Genomic DNA, 23495 nt, shown 5'->3' on the forward strand with positions numbered 1-23495 from the left:
TATTTGGTCAAATATATCGTTGTTGCTAATTCCCTTTGCAGTCTGTAGCGCTAGTAAATGTTCTCAAGTATTTGATGGTTATTTTACAACCATCCAACGTTTATGTCCACAAAAGGCGTAAGTTCAAAGAAATGACCCCAACTCTTCCTTTAAGCCCTGAGGTGTGGAAAAATGGCTCCCACGGAGACCTTTCTTTCATCTTCCGGCACGCGACGTAACACCTACAGGTGCGAAAGTACCGGCAATGCATGTTTGACATTTGCAAGTGTGCTGACACTGAAAAACGGCACGTGCTGACAAATGTATGTTAATATCCTACCAACACAAGTATGCATACAAAATCAAGACACAAACGTCATGAGGAATGTTTTTATTTTTCTGTAGCTTAAAAAAATGTAAACATATAAATTAACGTGCAAAAAATATATAAGATAAATATAACAGTGATGTGCCAACAAGGTATACAGTGTATCTGTTTTGTTCAGATTGCCAACATATTTATACAATATTTACATGTTTTACATTTGCTGCTCAGTACATTATTGCAATCACTGCAAATCAATGAATCATCAGAGTCTAGTGTTTACAACACTGGATACAGAAAACAGAAAAAAGACTTCCTTAGCAGTCTTCAGAGAGATATATGTGGAATTGCATGAAGGCTTTCAGCCATTTGAATTCAAGTTCAGTATCAGTCCAGTATTGTGTGTGATCAGGGCCAAGGTCTCCACACAGCCTGGCTGGCTGAGAGGCTCTGGGCCTTTGAGATAGCTTGGCTCTGGGACTGGTGATGATAAAGAACATTGGCATCCCCTTGTTGGGGTGACTGATGATGGTTCCTGTTGAGGCCACAAACCTGCTGTGGGTACCCAGAGTCCTGCATCTTAGGTTTGGACGGAGGGCTCTTCATGCTGGTCAGAATATCAGATGGTTGAACTGGAGCTTTGACACCCACAACAGCCTGGCTAACAAGATGACCAGCAAGAGGTGAGTTGAGCAACCCCTTTCCTTCAGGGCCCAGGAACCGCGCAGCTCTCTGCAGGCAGGTGGAGAACCCATCTTTAAAGGAATGTTGTCCAACTTCCACCTTCTTTCTGTCCACATCACCAGTGTTCTTCAGGAAGAGAACCGTGTGTTCTAGGATCTCAGCTTTCTCCACTCTACGCTGATACTGACCCTGAGGAGGAGGAGGAGAACAGAAGTAAATGTACAGTTCTGCAGCCAGGATTTGTGCTACTTTAAGAGAGTCAGAGTGGGGAAGGTGTGAGTGAGACTCGAGGTGGTTTACCTGCTGTGGTTCTTTCAGCAGCTGGGCTGTCAGACGCTCCAGACTGTGCTTGATTCTCTCCCTGCGTCGCCTCTCCAGCTGAGGCTTGAGAAGCTATGAGAGATGAAAGAGATTGTCAGTGGGAGGTCACACTTCGACACTTGTCGTTGTTGATAGCCACCAAATTAAACTGAATCTGGTGTCTCTCAAACGTCCATTTTCGGTATATAACAAAAATTAACTATATTGAATTTCAAACGGTCAAAATAAAATCTTACCTTTTTGCACATTTTCGCTGTCTCAGATTTGTGAAGTTTCATTGTAATATCCATACTTATAGTTCCCAAGTCGTTTTGCATTTAGTTTCACTTTTTCACCAGGGAACGTTAATAATACAATCGACAAGAAAGTCAGGGTAAGCACACAGAAGATGTGGTTTGCTAAATGTGACATCTCAGTTCTCAGAACCGTTTTAACTATGTGGTCGCAGGTGTGAGACCACTCTGCTCCTCCCCTCAGCAGATAACCAATCCCTGCGCCGCGCGCAACTGTCCTTGAGGGGCACTGTAAATATTCGACAAATGAATAAATGCATGTTACTACAAACCTCATATTTAATTATAGTTTGAGTAAATTGACATGGCATGACTTAAACATTACATAGTTTTATGTCTTATTGTGCGTGGGTGTTTTTTTCAACATGATTGGTAGATCATCAACTAGAACCACCATCTTCAAAAGTTATGAGTGTGAGAAGTTTAAGGCAAGGAATAATTAGAATAATATTTCTGGTCATTTATTTTAGTTTAAAAGTTCTTGTTTCATTACTTGTACATCAAAGGCCACTGCATGGTGAGTTAGAACGTTTGCAACCTATCACTCCCATAGTAAACGGCACGTGCTACAGAGTGAACTGGCACGTGTATTGTAATTAGAAATGAGGTGTTAACAGACAAATGCGATTGTTTCCTTTCACTTAAGGAGACAAGTCTAAAGACATGCATAATCGAAAAAACGTTATTTAGTTAAACATTTAGGCTGCGGCATAACTATTTCTGAGAATCTCGCTTGCATGAGCATCTAAACGTGTGCTTATTGCAAGTTGATAAGAACTTTTGCTAAGTCTAAAGATGCAAACCTGGCACGCGAGACGCTCAGACAGCCCCATGATAAGAGGAAATAATTCAGTTGGCATATCTTACGCATCGACTCAAACTTTTACTCTTGGTTTTATTTGTATATTCTTTTATCAGTGTAATGCATCTTGGAAGTTGTTAAATACATTTGGCAAACTGCGTAAAATATGGTTGCAATAAGCATTGTGTAAATCTCTATAAATTAAATTAGACTGGTCTCGTTGTTTATACATACAGTAGGCTAGGGCTACATATTTGCCATGCGTCTAGCCTGATATTTATCTTAGCAACTGTGAGAAATCGTGATTGGAAATCTCACGTTTAACTCACTAGTTTGTGTGAAGCTGAGAACCAATGCTTCCAGACACTTCACTACACGATGTATAAAATCTAACAGGTAATAAACTGCAAATGTATTCTATATGGTCCCTGTTCTCATGGGAAACTCTCCAGAGACCTTCTCCCACTGCTACATCTTACATGCGTGGAATCCTTGCGTAGGCCTAAATAAGTAAAATTTTACATTTAGGCTAATTCATTTTGCTGACGCTTTCATCCAAAGTAATGTATTATATTTCGGTGCAGGGAGGTCACGGAATAGTCTGTATTTAATCCAAACGCTATGGGTATTAAGCAATAGAGGAATAAACAATCTTTGGTATTTTCTTTCACTTCAAAATATCTTCATCTTCAAAATATCCTTCATTACTCATTTAAGACACTGCACTGACACTGTTCATTTGCAGCCTTTCACTCCCATAGCAAACGGCACGTGCTGAGGAGAGAACTGGCACGCGTATTGTAATTAGAGTGAGGTGTTGGCAGCCGACAACTACGATTTCCTCTCACATACGGGGACGCACCTACAGACTTGCATGGTTGAACAAACATTCATTTAGTTAAACATTTTGGCAGTGACACAAAATAAATTCCACTTAGAATGATGTAATGAACTCTATGAGAATTGGTGGAAATGTGTTTATTCATTGAAACGGTAAACCTGATGGTATTTTTTGTAGGCATTGTTTTCATTTCAACGTGTGAATCTGGGAAGACGTTTTCCAGACACCCTTTCCTAAATTGTATTCACATTTTACAGGTAATAAACTGCAAATGTTGTCTCAGGGGTCTCTGTTCTCATGGGAACATTTTACGAAACCATCTCCCACTGTTGCACCTAAATCTAAATGGCCCAAATCTTTGGTTAATTCGTTTAAAAAATCAATAACTCCACTCGAAAGATTTGATAGGCCACGTGGCACACTCAAAGAACTTGATAATATTACAGAAAGTAGGTTGTGTAAAGAAGTTTCAATACAAGTGACAGAGTATATGAACCGCATTTTTGACTACTGTTGTTTGAATAAAGTAGCCTGCTTTGAAGCTCCATGTTGCTAAAGTCCGGGTAACATAAAGATCAGAAGGTTGGTAATACGGCACAAGTTAACACCTGCTTACTGAGTAGGCACGCGTGTGACACAAGGCCACTGTTATTCCAGACATTACCAATAAGGTGTTGTTGTTAGGCAGCTGACAAACGGCAAACACCCCTGTGGGTGACCAAACGCACTGGATTTACGCATAAGGCCACGCGCAAGGGAGAGGTGAGAGTGTATTACATCGGACAGACATCCGGCCGTTCCACACCGGGGTGTGAAAAGGTAACATACGAACAATATATAATGACCAACGTGGACCTCGTTAATAAACAGTTGAACTGGGGACCAAGTGCACTGACAAAAGTCGGATGTTAGGTGTGCATTTATTGTATTTTACGCATGGACTTCACTACAGTCTACTCCCCATGACGCACAATGAAAAGTCAAGAGACACAAAACTGGCACGCGTACTGTTATCAGAAGGGAGGCGTGAAAAATAGCAGTCAACTGCCTGAAATAAAACACATCAAACTTTTTCTACGGGTTTAATTTAGCCTATTCATTATGAATAATAAACTGAATATAATTTAAATATAATTGTAATTCAACACATTAAATAGGTAGCCTATATTTTATGAGTTTTGCAAGTTGTAAAATAGGTTTAGCAAACAGGGTTGAATATGGTTAGAATAAACATAGGCTAATTTAGATGTTCAAATCTCAATAAACAAAATTGTATTGGACTGGTATCGCTATAGGCTACTGTCTATGAACTAATTGAAAAGTCCAGACAGATATTTGCATAAAATGTATCTTAATAAAATGTCACCTGTGAGAAATCGTGACAGCAGTCCTTATAACCCCTACGTGTATTCGTTTTACAGTTTAAGTCGTGCGTGTGAACCTGAGAACCACTGGCTTCCAGACACCCTTTACCAAACGATGTACAAATTCTAACAGGTAATAAACTGCAAATGTATTCTACATGGTCCCTGTTCCCATGGGAAAATCTCCTGAGACTATCTCACACTGTTACACTTATCTTGCATGCCTGGATGCCTTGCTTAAATCAGTTATTTACATTTTAAATTCATCAGGCACTTTTATTCAAAACGACATAGGCCTATAGTGCACGTAGAAAGTTCATCAGAAGATCAAGTATCAGAAGTTCATAGAACATAATTACAGTCTGTATTGTAGGAGTGGGGGGTGGACAATGCAACGCGGTGCTGAGAAAATGATCATGTACATTAATCAGTGATTTAAATGAGACATTGAACCCCATTGTCTGTCAGTCTGGAATAAACTAATATTCAGTAGAGGAGCCACACTGCTGTTTGGTTGAAATGTCGCTCTGTAGAGCATTGTTGCTGAATGCCGTGTAATTTAAAGTTCAAAAAGTGTTGTTGTGCAACAGCACAAGTTTTCCCCTGCTCGCCAAGCATGGGCACGTGCTTGCGAGAAGGAGCACGGGTGTTCCAGCACAAAAGGCTGTCACTTCTAAGTGTGACGAAATGCACAGAAAACAGTGGGAATGCGGTCGTTACTCGGAGTTGAGTTTTTTTATTATGTCATAGACGTGCTTAACAGATAACACTTGGTGATTCACCATTGTAATTAATTGTCCTTGTTGGGGTAGACGTGCGGGTGTGGGAACGAGCGCACTTCACTGTAACGACACTTCTATGAGGTGAGTAGCCTACTGTTTCAATTCTAACAAGTAATAAATAACAAAGTGTGTCTCCAAATGAGGTCGCAAGACAATTGTCAGCCTGTCTCTTCAGAGGTATGACATCATCACTGTTTCATTTTGAAAACGCTTTATATTGTTCAGAAGTTGTCAATAGTAAAAAATAAAATAAAAAACGCCTATACCGCAGTCGGTTGTGCGTTACGGTTGGGGGACATTAGGTGTCTGTGTGACGCTATCGTGATCCCAAAAAACAATGGGTCTATAAACATAAGCATATAAGGTTATTTAAGAACCATTCATAGGGACGGCCGTTTATGATGCTTGTTTGCTCTGCTTTATTCACATCATTGTGTACGGGCCAAAAGGGATTGCCCGGGGCAAATTCTACCATCAACAGACCTTTCTTGCAAAGCTTTTCACAGAACAAGATGTTCAGAACACAAGTGTACACTTAGACATTATTTACGTTCTCTAATTCATCCTGCTGGGTATATAAGGCACAGTTGTTGAATACTGTTGATCATGCGCAAATTGACACTTCTGTGGATTGCATATATTTTTAAGACGCATGTGTTCACGCTAACGTGATGGTTAACTCTGACACTTGCTTTTGGTTTAGACGTCTCTGTTCCCACGAGACAACCTGTGACATGACGCTTACACATTTGTCTATAGACAAATGCAAACGTGTATGGGGTGGAGGGTCGTGAGAAGTGGCAAGAACCAGATACACAAATGCCCTGTTCCAGTGAGTGTGAAGACACACCCACTACCTAAAAAAGTCGAAACCAAATTGCCCATATATTTGCACAAATCCATAAATGGTTTACTACTCAATTGCACTCATAATGGTATAAACACATTATTCAATTACAAATGTCAAACAGAGGTCAACATGCCGAATCATTCAAAAATATATAATTCATATGTCTATGTGAGGACACTGCTGTCTGAAATATAAATATTTTCTCCGCTGTAATCACAGAAAGTAGCCTAAAAGGATTTGGGGATTTTTTGTCTATATTAGCATTACTGGTGTGAAAAATAGGGCAAGGACAGGAGCAGCAAGTGATTATTGAATTATATGCTTTCATTTTGGTAATAGTTTCCTCGATCTAATCTCCAGCAGTCATCCATTTGGTGTCAGTTAACACATATTGCATACGTCATTGACACATTTAAACCAATGAGGAATGACCTCTCTGCCCCTATATATGCTCTCTATCTCCGCTTTCAGCAAACTTTTCGCTGCCTGAGGATTTCATTGTTGTCGATGAGCTTGGATAATTCATTGTCTGTTTTGTTTGTTTCTATTTTTGATGACCAAAGTGGATGACCATTTGGGATCTAAAATGAGTAGGCCAGATCGTCTAAAAAGGGTAAGTGAAAGGCCTAGATGAATCACGACGTGTAGGTTACATGTGTTTGTGTCTGAAGATTCATTCTGTAATATTTATAATGATGACTTTTCAGGTTCTAAAACCGGTGATCGAAAAGAAGAGGCGAGACAGAATAAACCGACGTTTAGATGAGCTTCGGACAATCTTGTTAAGCAACACCTCAGACATGGTACAATCATTTACAACTTTTGCATTAATGACTGTTTGTAGAATATTCTACTATTTTGTATAGCCTAGCTGTTTTCTTTTATCGACATATGGTAAATTGATTCTTGTCAATATGCAATAGTCACTGATAATTTTCTTCTCTCCCAGCGGCTAAAAAATCCAAAATTGGAAAAAGCTGAAATATTAGAAATGACAGTGGATTACATACGAAGAAAAGAAAATGGAAACGAAAGCAAAGGTATAAAAATCTTCAAACATACATTTATTTTCTGCTCCCTTGATTCCAAATCAAAGTAGGCTATATTATTGTTTATAACGTTATCATGAGTGCTAATCATTTGTTTCCCTTTGTTTCTGTAACCCCCCCCTTTCCTCTCCTTCTCTGAAAACACCCACACACATTCTTTTATTTGTTAATCTGCTCAATTGATTTACAAAAAAACTTGTAATCATCTTTTCTTTCCTACGCTCATATTCCATTATGGTCTGACTCTATTGATCAAACCCATCTAATTTCCCCAAAAAGATTATTCTGCTCCAGTGACTACCACTGTAACCTCTCAAAGGACATCTCACCTAAACCCCACACACAAACAACAAACACAGGCTCCCCTCAGCCCTATCTACAGCGCAGGCTTCCAGGAGTGTTTATCCTGTCTGGGTAACTTCATTGAGATGGTGGAACCTTCCCAGAGAGACAGTTTCATCCAGGGGCTGAAGGATCATCTCGATGCCCACAGCGCCTATCCACTCGGGTGGACGGTGAACCAGAGCTTCCCTGTGGAAGTCCAGCCCTGGGGTCCAGCAACAGACAGGACATACTGCTTTGAGAGGCTTCAAGACAGGAAAGACAGCTCGTCAATGGGACATCCCAGAGCCAGCAGGGAGTCTTCCTTCCCCTTCATCAACACCTCTCTCTCTATGTATCCCCAACCTTTTGTAATCCACCACCCACACCCAGCCCAATCCCTCACACATCCATACCCATCTCCCCCTTATTCGGTGTCACCTCCACCCTCCCCCTGCTACTCCAGCTCACCACCACCTTTCATCACAACCCCTCCGTTCTTCTCGCTGCCCTGCCACTTTCCCTTCCCTCCGTCGCCCTCGCAGCTCTCCTCCGAGTCCTTGTCATTATCAACTCATTACACGTCTCCTCCGGTCATGCCAGTGATGACAGCAAAGCCTCCTCTTGGTTCCAATGCTTCGACCCCTCTGCATCGATCTGCTCCTGTACCCGATGGCCCAGCAAGGACTCTAAGGCGGTCACTGTTTCAAATAGATCCCCAGGCAGTATGGAGACCCTGGTCTTAACATTCAAACAAGAGAGTAAGTAAAGAAAATAACTCGGTGCAAATGATAGTCTTTGGCCAGTATGACTGATGTATGTAAGAATCATAAGAATCAGATCATGAAGGATGTCTTAATGTCTGTCTTTTGATGTGTAACTTTTCACTGTCACTTTAACTAGACTGTAAGCAAACTGAAATTGCATGTGTTTTTATGTTGTATGAAGTTGTGCTTAACATTCCTTTTTCTAAATTATATGCAAAACTTTGTACATATGTTATATATTTATATTCTGTCATGACCAAAGTCTTGTAAATAAACTATGATATAATTTTGCTATCCTGTATTATTTTGTCAGTGCTCATTAATAATGTTCACAGCAAAAGAGATTATTTTAAGAAAGTTTACTTCAGTCAGTAAATTTATATCAGAAAGTTCAAATCAGAAACTCTTTCAAAGGGTTCATGGTATTTGTTTTGTTACCCATAGTTATTTAGCCTATTATAACATAATGTTTAGACATGACCAAGAGTGTTATAATGTTGCTCCAGTCGTTATTAGTCGTAGAATTTGACGTCAGTAGGCTAAGAGGTAAAAATTATATTGTTCGCCTCTGAACAATGTCAAACAAAAAAACAATCTAAAGACACTGGACTACAGAGTAAAACTACATGTCCCATCAACACATGCGATTTTCCACCTTACCACATGTCCAAACTAGGGTGAGGGGCAGAGGTTAACGTATGAGTGTTTGTACTACCCATTGCTTCTGAAACATGATCTCGATGGCAATCCGTAGTTACTAAAGGGTCGTAGATGTTGTAAATAATGAGAGGGAACATACTGAACCGTCACCAAATGGACAGACGACCCGAAAATTATTTCAAGCAGGCAAACGATGGATAGCTATATGTATGCTAAACAGGGCCTAGGAACATGAGCCAGCCCAAACGTGTCTCTGATTGGTAGATTTCATGGGCACTGGCTGAAACTCTTTACCTCATTGGTTATATAGTCGATCAGTCTCAGTGTTGCTTCAACGCTGAAGATAAATTAACCCTTGGAATCTCCAACCTGCGCGAGATTGAGCTGTTGAGCTAGAAGTTACCACACTGAAGACGGACTATAGTTTGGAGCACTGGACAAGCCAAACATTCCTTTATAATACGCACGGCGCATCTCTCTCTTTTTGTATAAGTCCCCTCCCCACGTGATTAACTCATTTAGTGCTAGTAAATTTGAAAAAATTAACGCAATCGACGAAGCCGATGCTGGGGGAGGCATCTGTAACTCGGGAGGGAGTGTGGCTGTGACAGTTCTGCTTCACCAGAAGGCGGGGAGAACGGTGTTGTGTTGATGGTGAGTATACACAGTTGAATGTAACACTAGCCAAATAGCAGTTTTAGTTTATGTCCTGTGACTTCTGTTTGTCTTCGCTGAGACACAGCTCAGTATCTTAGACCGCATGAATTCTGGACATTACGTTGAAATAGATTGATGGCAAAACAGCGCTAATCATAGCTAGCATAATATATAGCAGCGTTATTAATATTGAGAAAACGAGTTCTCGAGCAGTGCTGTGAGGAGGTAGAATCACTTCAGTCTGTTTTCTTCATTGTATCGTTGCTTTGACTGGTGCATGACGTTCATTCAACGTTTGCCTTCCGCCGTAACAGATGAACTTTCTAATCATGTATTATTGGCTGACCCTTAGATAATTATTCATAAATAATTATTTTCGGTTGGATTGCATAATGTGATTGTTTTATCAAGGTACATGATTGCATTTATACAAAAAATAAGTTCATAAAGATAACACATTTTTTGTGTATGTAGTTTCAGATCCATAGAGGCTTCCATGTCTGCACCAAATGTTTTGAGTGAAAGATGATCGAGATGTCGGTTGATAAAGAAAGTGTCACAACTGGAAGTACTAAGGCAAACTCTACACCAACTCTGCAACTCCAGCAACTCTCAGAATGCACCGGAAGCTACAACAATGCCTCCACAATGACAGAAGTCTCCCTGGCCAACTCTGGCATCACTGATGGTGCGTCCGCCAGTCCAACTGGGCTAGCCGGTGGAATCCAAAAGAAGCAAACCAGCCCTGCTGACTCCCACAACCAGGCAGAAAATGTTGGGGTCAGAGTGAACGAGAAGCCTCTCAATACCCATAACGGTTTGCAGCAGTCCAAACAACAACAGCAACAACAGCAACAACAACCACAGAAACTATCAAAGCGTCGCAGCACATCTACCATAGGCTTCAAGCATCCACCATCTGGTAAGAGACGAAGGCGTGCCAACTCCGAAAGCGACTCTGTCCTTCCCACAAATTTCCTTCTGGGTGGCAACATCTTCGACCCGCTGAACCTCAACAGCCTGCTGGACGAGGAGGTGAACAGGGCGCTGAATGCAGAGACCCCCAAATCCTCCCCCCTGCCAGCCAAGAGCAGGGACCCTGTGGAGATCCTCATACCCAGAGACATCACAGACCCGCTCAACCTCAACAGCGGGATGACCAGCACCAGCTTCCTGGTGTCACCGTTCAAGAGACGGAGACACCGGCACAGGCACCACGGAGGAGGAGGAGGGGGAGTGGGAGGAGGGGGAGGGGGAGTGGGAGGGGGAGGGGGGGGCTCGGCTGGGCCCGGGAGCACATCAGCCCCCCATCTGGATGCGTCCGACTCGGAGAGAGCTAGTGACGTTAACACCGGTACTTCCTCGCTGCCCTCGAGTAGCTCCGCCCCTGCCTCAGAAGTTGCCCTCAAAGGGAGCAGCGCGCTGTCCAGTGTCCCAGGGTCCTCCCTTTGCGACGATGAGCCCAAACCCTCCATCTGCAAGGAGGAGGCGGTGCTCCCCGTGTCGAACCACCCGTCCCAGCCTCGCGGCCCCGAGGAGCCCTGCACCGTGACAGGTGGCCCGAACCAGCACACGAGCCGCCCGCGCAAGCGCAGGCGCAATTCTGGCAAAACCGAGCCCCCTTTTTCCCAGTCCACTCCGGTGGGCAAGCCTTCCACCGAGGATAGGAGCAGAGGTGCCGCCACAGGAAGGAGTATTCAGACCTTCCACACCCCAGTGACGGGTTCCAAACCTGGGCCGGGAGGCCGACACCAGCGGAAACAGCAGCAGCATCCGCAGCAACAAAGGATGAAGTTCCAGTATGGGAACTACAGCCAGTACTATGGCTACCGCAACCCGGGCTTCAGCGAGGACCCGAGGTTCCGAGTGCTGCGTCCAGAGTGGTTTCAGGGAAAGGAGGTGCTGGACCTGGGCTGCAACACCGGGCAGCTGACTCTGTGTATCGCTAAGAAGCTACGTCCTGCCCGCATCCTAGGCCTGGACATTGACGGGGCGCTGGTGCACGCCGCCCGCCAGAACATCAGACACTACCTGTCAGAGATGAAGGCCCAGGAGGCGCGGCGCGCTGCGGGGGCGGAGCGGCCTGCGGGACAGGAAGGGGAGGGAGAGAGCAAGGAGCAGGAAGAAGAGAACCGAACCGGAAGAGGGATCCAGAGAGACGTACAAAATAGGGACAAACTGAATCCGGGAGAAGCTACAGCTGAGAATGGAGATGCCGTGGGAAGGGTGGAGAGAGAAAGCGTCTCGACTGAACCCGCCGATCAGGGCGAGCCCTGCCCTGCCCCCGACGGAGGACGGGAGGAGAGGAGAGCAGGGAGGGCGGAGCATGGAGACTCGGATGGAGCTCCCGTGGATCCTCTGGGGAAGCGCTCCTTCCCTGTGTCCCTCCGGATCTCCAGAGGACCCATAGCAGCACCTCCACTGCCAGAAAACCCCCCCATACCTCCCGGGGACTTCCCTGCAAACGTCTCCTTTGTCAAGGTTAGTGGGTGTACTTTAGCATTTGTCCAAGGATTGAACAAACTGCAGGCAGAATGTGTTAGTTTGGCTAACCTCTCTCTCTCTGTCTCTCTCTCTCTCCCTTGTGTGACCTGCAGGCTAACTATGTCTTGGAGAGCGACGCGCTGCTGGAGACCCAGCGGCCGGAGTATGACATCATCCTGTGCCTAAGCGTCACCAAGTGGGTTCACCTGAACTGGGGAGACAGCGGTCTCAAACGACTCTTCCACCGAGTCTACAGACACCTGCGCCCAGGAGGCAGGTTCATACTGGAGCCTCAGCCTTGGGACACCTACGGCAAGAGAAAGAAGCTCTCGGTAAGAGACCAGGGTCGGACAGCACCAAAACAACAAATTCCTACTTGCGCGAGTAGGCACAACATTTCTGAGAACAGTACTTGCCGCAAATTTTAGTCCAATCTTTAGACCATGCAGATTTTCGAAAGAAGGATAGCTATATTTGACTATATAGTATGAACTATATCTTTTGAAGTTTGTTGAGAGCTCTAGTGTGAAGGAGAATAAAGTTGTTGTTTTTATATTGAGTACAAAGTACATTGTTGGGCTTAACACAAAATGTAATCTCAATGTTACAGGATAGCATTTTTCGGAATTACCACGGCATCTGCCTGAGACCAGACCAGTTCTCAACGTACTTGATTAGTGAAGTGGGATTCTCAAGCTATGAGCTAATTGGGACACCCAAGAGTTCCTCAAAAGGTAAGCTGCACCTGTGAATGAAGGTCACAATGAAAATCAATGAATATCTGGCATCTCAATTTATATTCCCCTTTTTATGGTTTACTTTTTCTACAGGTTTTGAGAGGCCAATATACTTGTTTTATAAATGACCGGTTGGTCTGGAAGGTAAACCTTGGAGTACCTTTGTACTCCAGAACAAGCCAAGCCGCCTGCCTTCATTATCCATCTGCAAGCATGTCTTGGAACACTAGACAGTTTTAAACCTTGAGCTTCTTAAAATGTGTGTCTGGTGAACATTGATACATTTGAGACATATCTCAAGACCTCAACAGAGGCCGTGACAGATGACGACCATGAAGTGGACAACCTGGAGGACGGGAAACTCAATTAGGACTCAACTCTTTCTGTGACAAACACAGGCATTGTGTTCTAGGTCCTCAACTACTGTTTGGACTGTTGTTCAGTCAAAGACTTTTCTTCACTGTGTTTTAACCGAATTTGGATGGTTGTCAGTGTATCAAGGCTTGGCTTTGAATCTTTTGAAGGGAACCAAAAACCCAATGTGATTAACCCACAGTCATAGAAGACCAGCGTGTTTAGACCCACATGTCTGCGTAGAGTTCCTCTTTGGCTTAACTGACTACGTACGAAACCTGCCCTAAATCATTTGTTTCAATGTGACCTTAGGCCCTGTTAGGTTTTCCAATGTCTTAACCACACGTGGCTCCCCCCCCCGCTTCTCTCTGTCACTTGCTTCGCGGTAGATTCAAGTACACTTGCCAGGGGAGGCTCTAGGCTCTGAGGTTGGAGGGGAGGGAAGGGATTCTCTTTAAGGTTGTGTCATGTGACTGGCCTTTTATATTTCTTTGACTTTTGTTAATGTTCAGATGACAATGTTTTTGTTACTATTTTTCTTAGTGTGAGATTTTGTTTTGAAATTTGCTGCCAACTAATACAGAGCAACAGTGGTTTTGACTTGGATTGAACTTCACTTCATCCAGCTTTGCTCTACCCCATAAATCAGTCCATGATTTCTTTGTACACTTTTTTTGTACACTTTATTTTCGTGTTTGTTTGATTTTCCTGTGACAAGCAGAAGAGCAGCAATGCTGGGACTCTAGGTCCAATTTTCTCAATGTCTTTTCAAAAATAAATACATATTCTGTTATTCTGACTGTGGTCATTACAGGAAGGACCAATCAGCCTCCTCACAACTTCCTTAGCAAAGACAATCTGATTGAATTCAAATTCAAACCAATCCAGACAAACAAGATATGGCCATGCCTGGATTATTTAGTGAAGTGTTGGCCAATTAGGGAAATTAATGTAACAGTGTTTTTGGGGGGCTATCAGATCGACCAAAGTGAATATTTTAAACATGTAATGCAGCATTTTTGCCATCAATACATGTTGCAAAGCATGTATTGTCAAAAGTCTTGCCATATCTTGGAATGAACTTCGGTGGACATGACAAGTTCAACATTAACTTAAACGTGCTTTGTAGACTTCATGTTAGATGTTGCAATAGCACTGAAGAGAGAACTAAGAGATTGAATATTTGTCCGTATTTGTTCATATCCCTGTGATATTGTAGTTAGAGATTTTTTTTACATACTTTAAACAATTGATCAAAATGTTTTAACATTTAAATAAATGTAAATCAATTACATGTAAATGTGACACTTTGTTTCCCCAATTTTGTATGTAGCGAAATCTAAATTTAGCCTCGTGACATGGACATCGTTTTAGAAACTACAAGAGTCTTTCATGTTACGTTAAAAGCCCCCAATTTTTATTAGTAGACTTGGCATTTAGCCATCAGTAAAGAAGATGATAGACTAACGTCTCCTTCTGCCTCCTCTCCTCCTACGCCTCGTCGCCCTGGGTCTGCGCCTTCTGCGGACGGGGCGGGAGGAACGTCTTGAACGTCGTCTTCTGGGCATGTTGATGATAGATGATGATTCAAACTATACCCATTGAGCTGCTGGGGACGATTCTTATACTAATTCTGCCGTCAAAAATTCAGGCTATTGTGACGTCACGAAGACGTTTCAACAAAACTCCAGACTTTAATAATCTGACGGATATGAAAACAAGAGATGCACTTTTCGCTTGTGTCTCCCATTCATATTTCATTACACTAAACACTGAACAAGAATACAGGTAACCCTGACTGTGCTTTAAAGATTAAATGTAGCTTACTATAATAGTAAAGAAACACAAAATAATTGAATGCCCAATGAATCTAAGCCATTGACATCGTTATGGCTATCTAAGTATATGACCTTTATTTATATAGCCTAGTTGAATTTTAACATTTTAACATTATTTAACTTTATTCAAAATGAAAATGGATAACCTGAAAGGTCTATAGGCTACACTTTAAACTAATAGCGTACAATTTACAGTAAATTGGTGTCCGTACCAATACAGCAACGAGAATAGTGAAGGGCAGAGAGGGTTTAGTCTTTAAAAATACAATATAGGCTATTTTTTATAATAACTACACCAAAAAATGATCGAGGACACACCATCCAATAACAATTGTCTGCAATTGCAAAAAGTACATCTCTTGTTTTCATATCCGTCGGATTATGAGTCTGGAGTTTTGTTGAAACTTCTTCGTGACGTCACAATAGCCTGAACGTCTGGAGTTTTGTTGAAAGTATTCGTGACGTCACAATAGGCAGACTTTTTGACGGCAGAATTAGTATAAGAATCGTGCCCAGCAGCTCAATGGGTATAGTTTGAATCATCATCTATCATCAACATGCCCAGAAGACGACGATCAAGACGTTCCTCCCGCCCCGTCCGCAGAAGGCGCAGACCCAGGGCGACAAGGCGTAGGAGGAGAGGAGGCAGAAGGAGACGTTAGTGTATCATCTTCTTTACTAATGGTTAAATGCCAAGTCTACTAATAAAAATTGGGGGCTGTTAACTTGACATGAGAAAAGACTTGTTAGTTTCTAAAACGATGTCCATGTCACGAGGCTAAATTTAGATTTGGCTACATACAAGATTGTGGAAATGTAATTAATTTTCTTTTATTTAAATGTTAAACAGGAGTCCCCGAACTACGAGCCCGGTGGCCGAATACGGCCCGCCCACGCATTTGGACCGGCCCCTCTGCAACTATGTCAGAGACATTTAAACAAAATATAAATATATATATAAAAAAGCTTTTTAAATCTTTATTTTTGCATACGTAAGTAAATGTTTTGATTCCAATAGCAATGAATATGAAAAAAGGTAATTACGATAGTAATAGGCTAATGCTCTTTTAATATGATATATACCAATTGATATGTATGGTGGATAACAAAATAATAAACAAATCTAGCATACTAAATATACATTTAAAATCATAATAAAATCTCCATAATAATACTGGTAGGTATTGTGGAGATTTTATTATGATTAGAGGAGGGAAGCTTCTCCGGCCCATGTAATTTTCTGTTACAGACCGATCCGGCCCCACATTAAAGAAAGGAAAATTATCTGGCCCTCGCAGAAAAAAAGTTTGGGTACCCCTGCGTTAGATCATAAGCTCATAACTTTCCCCTTCAAAATACCCGCCATAAGACTAGGAGTGTTGCTAGGGCTTTTGGTCTTCCAAAATAAAACATCTGGCTTAATCTGATACACATTGCTAACGTCTTTATTTACATGATTTAGGCCTACTCAGTTGTAGTTAATTATTTTTGCCACGGCGCGGCGGTAGACTCCAGGAAATAGCAGCAGGAAATATTCCTAAACTATTTTGGTAAGTTAGAAAGGATATAAAACACGAGCACACCGAAATTTAAAGGAAGTTTCATATTGAATTTTACTTAATATGGATATGTCCTTGACATGGGCTTTTTGAGAGTGTTCATCAAGTGTGTCACGCTCTCATATAACCTCTCAAAATACATTTTAAGTTGTATTATATACTATGGAACTTTTAACCGAAATATGAGCAAATACGTATTCTGTCCATTCAAGTTTGTGCATATCGCTGCTGTCTTCACACACATAAAAAAAACGCCTGACACACATTTCTGTCGTTGTTATGGTGGTACTGGAAATTTGCATTTAACCCAGTTCATATCAAAGCTGTGAGTTTGGCACTGGAAAGATGTGATCCATCTGCAGCATCCTCATGATCATCCACATCATGTTCCTCCTGGGTTTAGCCTGTTTGGATGACCAGTGCTTGTCCTTGGCCTACTTTACTCAGAGGCAGGCAGTGGGGCCAGCACAGCAGAGTCTTGAAGCAGAACAGGAGGATGGATGCTACATACTTCTCGGTGAGTGTTTGTCTAGTTTTAGATTCTGGAGGGGGTGGTAGCATTCAGGCAGCATTCTGAGTTCCACAATGCTGTCCGGCCACATAGAGAAAATATTTGTCTATGCCACTTCTTCATCAAATTTCATACAAAAACTATCAACATAGAAGAGTTTGTGTGTGTGTGTGTGTGTGTGTGTCTGGTGGTCGCTCTAATACATCACTTGATGTATTACTAAGAGTGGAACATACTATAACATGTATACGTTTCAAATGATCTTTAATTCATCTCATGTTGTTTCATCTCTGGGTCCCTGTTTGTCATCTTCTAGCAAGGAATATTTCAAATGGTAGGTGGTTCGCTGAGGAGGCATGGTTAGGGGCTGAAGTTCAGCTGAGCCAGTTAGTGGGTTTGTAACCCCTCGCTCTCTCCCTCGCTGACTCTAGAGAAGGGTTATGTCATCTGATAAACAGGTCAGAAATATTAAGGTCACTTGACTTGATTAACTGTCGTTACGCACGTGCATTGCGATAATGCAGAAACTTATAACGTTATGTTTATTCGCGGTATGGTTTATTCATGGTATACTTGAATGGCTTAGTAGGGATTGATTGTAGTCGCCTGCCCACAGGCGATAAATGTGAGAGTGTTTGTTTGCACTAAGGAAGACGATATAGGTCAGGTCTATGTTAGTATCTGGTCCATTGTGATGAACAGGAATCCCCTTTCTTCCCCCTGCTCTCTGGAAAACAGGTGACCATGAGGTAAAAGCTCTATACTGTGAATATTGGGGATCTAAGCAAGTCTATGGATTTAGTATTTTTGGGGAAAATTCATGCTTATTATGCGAATACATTTTACTATATCTGTGTTCACATAGTACCTTAATTTTTGTTTTTTGTGTGAATGTGTGTTTGTGTGCCTGCTTGACTGTGTTTGTAAAGGTGTTTGTGTGTGTGCCTGCTTGATTGTGTATCTAAAAGTGTGTTTGTGTGAGTTATATTGTTAGCTTTAGGTTGGATCCATTCCTCTCGTCCTCACCCCAGGGAGTAAGTGTGTGTTCATCATTTAGAATTGCTTTATTGCTGCACCATTGCTCCAGCGTGGTTGGGATCTGGCAGGGGGGAGGGGGGCTATGCTGGCTTTGTACAATTACAGAGCTGATGAAGCAAAGACACACAAGTACATGTTCCCCCATAAAGCAGCCTTAAATGGTGCAGTCCATAGTCTTAAAGGAAAAGTGTACCCATAGATGAACACGCTCAATTTTTTTTTACTGCAGTTCGTTTATTCCATTCAATGCTGAATGTAGAACATTGATTGACTGGATTTAGAATATTATTTTACATTTTACCTGTTGAAACAAGGGCAATGTAAAACCCTAGTGTGGGCCATGAACAATATCATATAAATATTCTTATATTAAATTCCTGATCCACATGTGATATTTTGCCAGATGCTTACCCACCCCCTCACTCACTCACACACACACACACACACACACACACACACACACACACACACACACACACACACACACACACACAGACGCATATCGTCTCACACACCCACCCACACTCACACACACACACACGCATATCTTCTCACACACACACACACACACACACACATACACCCTTGCACATGCATGTACATGTGTGCATGAATATGCACAACCTAGACATATGCTCTGGTAAACCAAGAAAACATTGTCATCACAACCATTCTTAGACCTTAACATCGGGGCAACATCCACATGACAACAACAACCCTTCCGATTGCCACGGCAACAACTGCACCATTGCTAAGGCAACAGCTGCAGAGTGCCACAACAAGCAGAAAACCTTTACGCCTTTTCTTCCACTTATTGTTTCCTGTGGTTTACGCAATCGCTTTTCACTTTGGGTTGTTTATGTCACTCTGGTTGTCGTATGTGTTTCAATTCTCTGTGATGCATATGTAATTCACTCTCTCTCCCTCTCTACACATTTTCTTTCGGTCTAATTCCTTCTGTCTTCACACACACACTCCCCCTCTATCTCTCTCTCTTTCTCTCTCTCTCCTTCACTGTCCCCTCCCTCAGCTCTCCCTCTCCATCCTCTGCTATTTCACTGTCTAATCCTCTCTCTATTTCTCTTCCTCTATCCTTCTTTTCTTTTGCAGAGCGAATCGCCCCTTTTACCCGCACCACCTTTCCTTTCCACCTCCATCCCCCCCCCCTCTGTCCATCTATTTTCATGCTCATCCATTTCTCCCCCTGTCTCCCTCTTACCCTCTATCTCTTCTGGCTTTGAAACACGGACGCGTTCCCTTCTCCCCCTCTCTCCCTCTCTCACTCTGTCTCTCTCCCTCTCTCATACAGATTCTGAGCCCTCCCTCTCCCTCTCTTGCTCTTTCTCTCTCTCTTTCCCTGTGTCCCTCCCCCCCTCCCTCTTCACATTACCCCCTCCCTCCATCCTCTCTTTCCCTCGCTGGTTCAGTTAGTCCAAAAAGACATACAAGGAAGGAAAGAAACGGGGGGTAAGGCAGGACGAGAGAGTGCAGGAGTGGGGCAGGCTGGGGAGAGGGGTGCGGGGTCTCTGCCCTCTGTTGTGGGGGGGGTGGGGGGGTTGAGATACACCCCACCTGTTTGTTCTCAGTACCATGGACTGCCTCTGCATTGTGACTACAAAGGTAAGCTGATCCGCCGTCGGTTACACTGAGAGTGCGAGCGAGCGAGAGAGAGACAGAGTGAAGGAGAGAGAGACTGGTGGAGTGTTAGTATTTTGTGTGTGTGTCGGGGAATAAGGATTTAGGGGGGGTTAACACCTCCCGCTGTCGATGCGTTTCCTTGTCTTTGTAGTTCCTGTGTACCTGTACCGTAGAGTGTTAGACATGAGGGTCCGTGTTACAGGCATGTGGTCGTTCTCTGAAACCCCCTCGCTCTCTCTGTCTCTCCCTCTCTCTCTCTCTTTGTCTCGCTGTTACTGCCTCTCATGCTTTGTGAATGGCGAGGTTGAGGTGAACTACCTCAGAAGCGTGTGTCAGGGGGCACTCCTCCTGTTCCCCCCCCCCCCCACCTGTCTTTCTTCCCCTCTGGCCACATCTGGCCCTGTGTGTGGGGCTGTGTGAGGGTATGAACGGGGCAGGTGAACCTGCCCAGCTGGGTGAGCTGAGGAGGGCGTGGGGGGGTAAGGGGACCTGAGGCTGGCTCTGCTTTATGCTTAACCTGCATGGGATAGGCGCTCTGCATGCTAACCTTCTTCATTCACTCTCTCTCTCCCTCTCTCTCTCTCCCTCTCTCTCTCTCTCTACCTCTCTCTCTCTATCTGTCTCCCCCTCTCTATCTCTCTCTATCTATCTGTCTCAACCCAACCACTGCCATTGCGACAGCATGATGATGTGGGGAGCCTCACAGCTCCCACATCATCATCATCACACACACACGACACATGTGTGTGAGTTCCCATCCCCACGTTCCCATCCCCAAGCACGGGCTCCGCACAGGCGGGACCCCGGCGTGAAATTGTTGGGGAGTGTTTACGTAACGTGGTCCTGCCCAGGCTCTGCCCTGCTCGCCAGGGCTCGTGTCTGTGGATCTTCTCATGGAACCCCAGTTTGCTTTCACACTTTCTCCCTCGCGCACAGACACCCACTCATCCACACAGAGCTCGACCTGGCGGGGGCCGCTGGACCGACCCCCTGTGGAGTGGTGCTACAACCGTCCTCACAATAGGACTGGAGGAGAGACGAGGGACGGGGAAACACACACACACACACACACTTACATTGTTTAGCTGAATGAACTTTGGTAGAAGTATGATGTGTGCCGCTAACAGTACTTTGTGCGGGAAATGTCACGCGCCCACCCCTCTCCCGGCTATTGTGGTCAGAGAGAGACAAACAGAGAGTGCTTGGTTGTCTGTCATCACGGTGCATTTACTGCTTAATCATCAAGCATTCAATTCGCTTATCACTCACTTCAAGTGTACTTTATGTAAGCTGGTTCCCTTGACAACACAGCTCCTTCTGGTCAGCTGACAGAAATAGAAGGAGAGAGAAGAGGAGTACAGAGACAGAGTATGGTAATTTAACAGTAGATAGAATCTCTCTCTGACGGTGTTGATGTTGTTCTTAGGTGGTCAAATATGTCAAAATCTCACTTAATCAGACACGTTTATTACCGTATCAGTGACCCAGGATTGCAAATGAATACAGTTTGTTGTGAAGAAGACGTAACTGATCAAAGCGCCTTCCACACCAGCACACCTCAAGGTGTGCTGAAGCAGGCCGTATGAAATGTATTTACACTACCAAGCGGAGACAGGCTTAACAAGCTCAATTAATAGCAGAGAGGGGGAGGGAGGAAGCCCGCGAGAGACCGCCCGGGTGATGAGAGGCAACCAGGAGTCCTTCATTTGTTTGTTAATCCACACATGCAGTCGTCCTCCTGACATCCACGTTGCTGGCCCTGCTGTTTGCGAGGACAGGCCAGCCGCCCTACCGTGTCAGGTGTTGGGCTGGATTGGTTTTCAGCTCCTCGCATGTTTGATCCGACCTATCCAAAATGGCTGTGTGGATCCCATCCATCAGGCAGCTTTGCTTTGGTGTTTGGTGCAGTAGAGCTTTGGAGAGGCTGTGTCTTTCTGCACGCCTGCCTACATGGTCCTGATCTCTTCTTTTGATCTGCATATTCATGGCTTCCACTGTACTGTGTGTTCTCCTAATACTCTCCCCTTCATGTTTTCTCTGTCCTCCCTGATCTCTCTGAGCTGAGTTGTCGGGGCTATTCTTAACCAGGGTCGCAATGACCGAACCAAATGATGTCTGTAACATCTTTTCAGGACTTGCTGTTTGTCCTTTTTTTTAATTTTTTAATTTTGCTTTTCAGTGAAAGAACACCGTCTGTGTCCGTGGATATTTCAGAAAGCGCGTCCCTGAATCACACGTCGCTGTCTTTCCTTCAAAGTGAGAAAAAGCGTTTTGGCGCCGGCTAAGAAAGGCACACTTTTGCCAAAGACTCAGGAGACAGATGGTCAGTTTTTAAAAAGGGGAACTCTCTCTCTCTCTCTCTCTCTCTCTCTAAGCGCAATTAGTACACTGAGGGCCACAGCTCTTTCACGGTGGGTTATAAAGTATTCATCCTCCCGCTGCCAGGGCTGTGGTTCAGGTGAACAGCAGCTTGACAGGCCCTGTGATCGTCATGGAGCAGGTCAGCTGTGAGGCCGCCCCTGACAGGCCCACACGTGGGCACGTGTAGCCCCTAACCGCTCTCTCGTTTAGGTCTGGCTACTCAGAGTGACGTCGCTGGGCAGCAGGCTGAGAGGCAGAGGGTGAAGAGTGTTGCTGCTAATGTAACGCAAGTGTGTACAGCATGTTGAACTGGAGCCCCACTAATATATATATATATACTTAGTGGGCTTGCAGCGGTCCTACCAACAGCTAATGGCCTTTGAGTGTCTGAATGGTGCTTGTAGCGCCATGCCAAGCTTCAGTTTAACCCAGACTAACCTGGGGTCAGATGAGCCGTATCCTGTCCCGGTGGCTGATGAGAGGATCACACTGACCTCTCACCCCTGACCATTGGCTGCGTTTGTGGGTTGTCAGTGAGGCTCACATCAAGTGGGTATTGACGCCCAGGGGAGGGTGAGCATGGGGGGGGTGGGGGGGGGGAGGGGAGGGGGCTAAAGACACAGAGGAATGTATAGATGTGTGGTACTGTAGACTGATGCAGACAGACAATGGTAGACTGTAAACGGTCTGAAAGAGCAAAGGGGTTCGATTGAAAAGGGAGAAACCTGAACATGAGCAGTGCTGCGTGGCGTGCTCTGGCCCCTGTGCTGCTGCGGAGCGAGGAGGAGAACCAGGGGGTGTCGACAGAGAGGTCAGTCCCAGGGAGCGGGAGGATGATGGGGTCCTGTATACCGTTCCCAGCCCCATCCCTGGCTCCCTGGTCCAGGGCACACAGAGTTCTTTTTCGTCTTCCCCTTATCTGACTCTCCCCCCCCGCCCCTCCTCCCCCTCCACCCCCTCCTCCCCCTCCTCCCCCCCGCCCCTCCACCCCCCTCTCCTGTCGACTCACACACTCCCTTTGTCTCCCTCTCCTTTCCTTCTTTGTGTCGCCTCGTTCCTCCTCCATCCTCCACAGTCCTCCTCCTCCCGCTAGCCCACTCCCCCTCTTCCTCCTTCCCGCTCTCCTCCGTTTTCCTCTCCTCTGCCCCCCACCCCCCACCCCCCCCCCCCCCACTCTCCACCTCTCTAATCTCCTGGATTTGCCTCGCGCCGCTTTCCCACTCTCCCTTTATCTCCCCCCCCCCCTTTCCCGGCTCTCCTCCCCTCTCCTCTCTCCACCC

General features: G+C 44.4%; 3 protein-coding genes across 3 annotated transcripts; 2 read left to right on the plus strand and 1 right to left on the minus strand.

Moving 5' to 3' along the window:
- Positions 1 to 712: 712 nt before the first annotated feature.
- Positions 713 to 1557, minus strand: LOC136963576 (transcription factor HES-7.1-like). The gene is made up of 3 exons (XM_067257729.1): positions 1546 to 1557; positions 1289 to 1381; positions 713 to 1177 (listed from the first exon to the last, which is right to left on the minus strand). The coding sequence occupies exons 1-3, from the start codon at positions 1555 to 1557 to the stop codon at positions 713 to 715; spliced, it is 570 nt and encodes a 189-aa protein (XP_067113830.1).
- Positions 1558 to 6936: 5379 nt separating this feature from the next.
- her1 (hairy-related 1) lies at positions 6937 to 8304 on the plus strand. The gene is made up of 5 exons (XM_067257731.1): positions 6937 to 7044; positions 7191 to 7281; positions 7570 to 7842; positions 8005 to 8204; positions 8293 to 8304. Exons 1-5 carry the CDS (start codon positions 6937 to 6939, stop codon positions 8302 to 8304), a joined length of 684 nt encoding a protein of 227 aa, XP_067113832.1.
- A 1222-nt stretch (positions 8305 to 9526) lies between these two features.
- On the plus strand, positions 9527 to 14502 carry LOC136963139 (7SK snRNA methylphosphate capping enzyme-like). The gene is made up of 5 exons (XM_067257165.1): positions 9527 to 9692; positions 10170 to 12176; positions 12293 to 12511; positions 12790 to 12913; positions 13010 to 14502. Exons 2-5 carry the CDS (start codon positions 10221 to 10223, stop codon positions 13042 to 13044), a joined length of 2334 nt encoding a protein of 777 aa, XP_067113266.1. The 5' UTR covers positions 9527 to 9692; positions 10170 to 10220; the 3' UTR covers positions 13045 to 14502.
- The last annotated feature ends 8993 nt before the right edge of the window (positions 14503 to 23495 follow it).

This window comes from Osmerus mordax, chromosome 19 (assembly GCF_038355195.1).
Source record: "Osmerus mordax isolate fOsmMor3 chromosome 19, fOsmMor3.pri, whole genome shotgun sequence".
In the NCBI taxonomy this organism is placed as follows: Eukaryota; Metazoa; Chordata; class Actinopteri; order Osmeriformes; family Osmeridae; genus Osmerus; species Osmerus mordax.

Bases quoted from the DNA above. Each gene is read 5' to 3' on its own strand.
- LOC136963576 (XM_067257729.1), bottom strand. The intron at 1,178-1,288 runs GTAAACCACCTC...CCTCCTCCTCAG, and splicing joins TGCTGAAAGAACCACAGCAG to GGTCAGTATCAGCGTAGAGT.
- her1 (XM_067257731.1), top strand. From the start codon at position 6,937: ATGACTTTTCAGGTTCTAAAACCGGTGATCGAAAAGAAGAGGCGAGAC. The intron at 7,045-7,190 runs GTACAATCATTT...CTTCTCTCCCAG, and splicing joins TAAGCAACACCTCAGACATG to CGGCTAAAAAATCCAAAATT. The intron at 7,843-8,004 runs GTCCAGCAACAG...ACCCACACCCAG, and splicing joins TGTGGAAGTCCAGCCCTGGG to CCCAATCCCTCACACATCCA.
- LOC136963139 (XM_067257165.1), top strand. From the start codon at position 10,221: ATGATCGAGATGTCGGTTGATAAAGAAAGTGTCACAACTGGAAGTACT. The intron at 12,177-12,292 runs GTTAGTGGGTGT...TGTGACCTGCAG, and splicing joins CAAACGTCTCCTTTGTCAAG to GCTAACTATGTCTTGGAGAG. The intron at 12,512-12,789 runs GTAAGAGACCAG...TCAATGTTACAG, and splicing joins GCAAGAGAAAGAAGCTCTCG to GATAGCATTTTTCGGAATTA.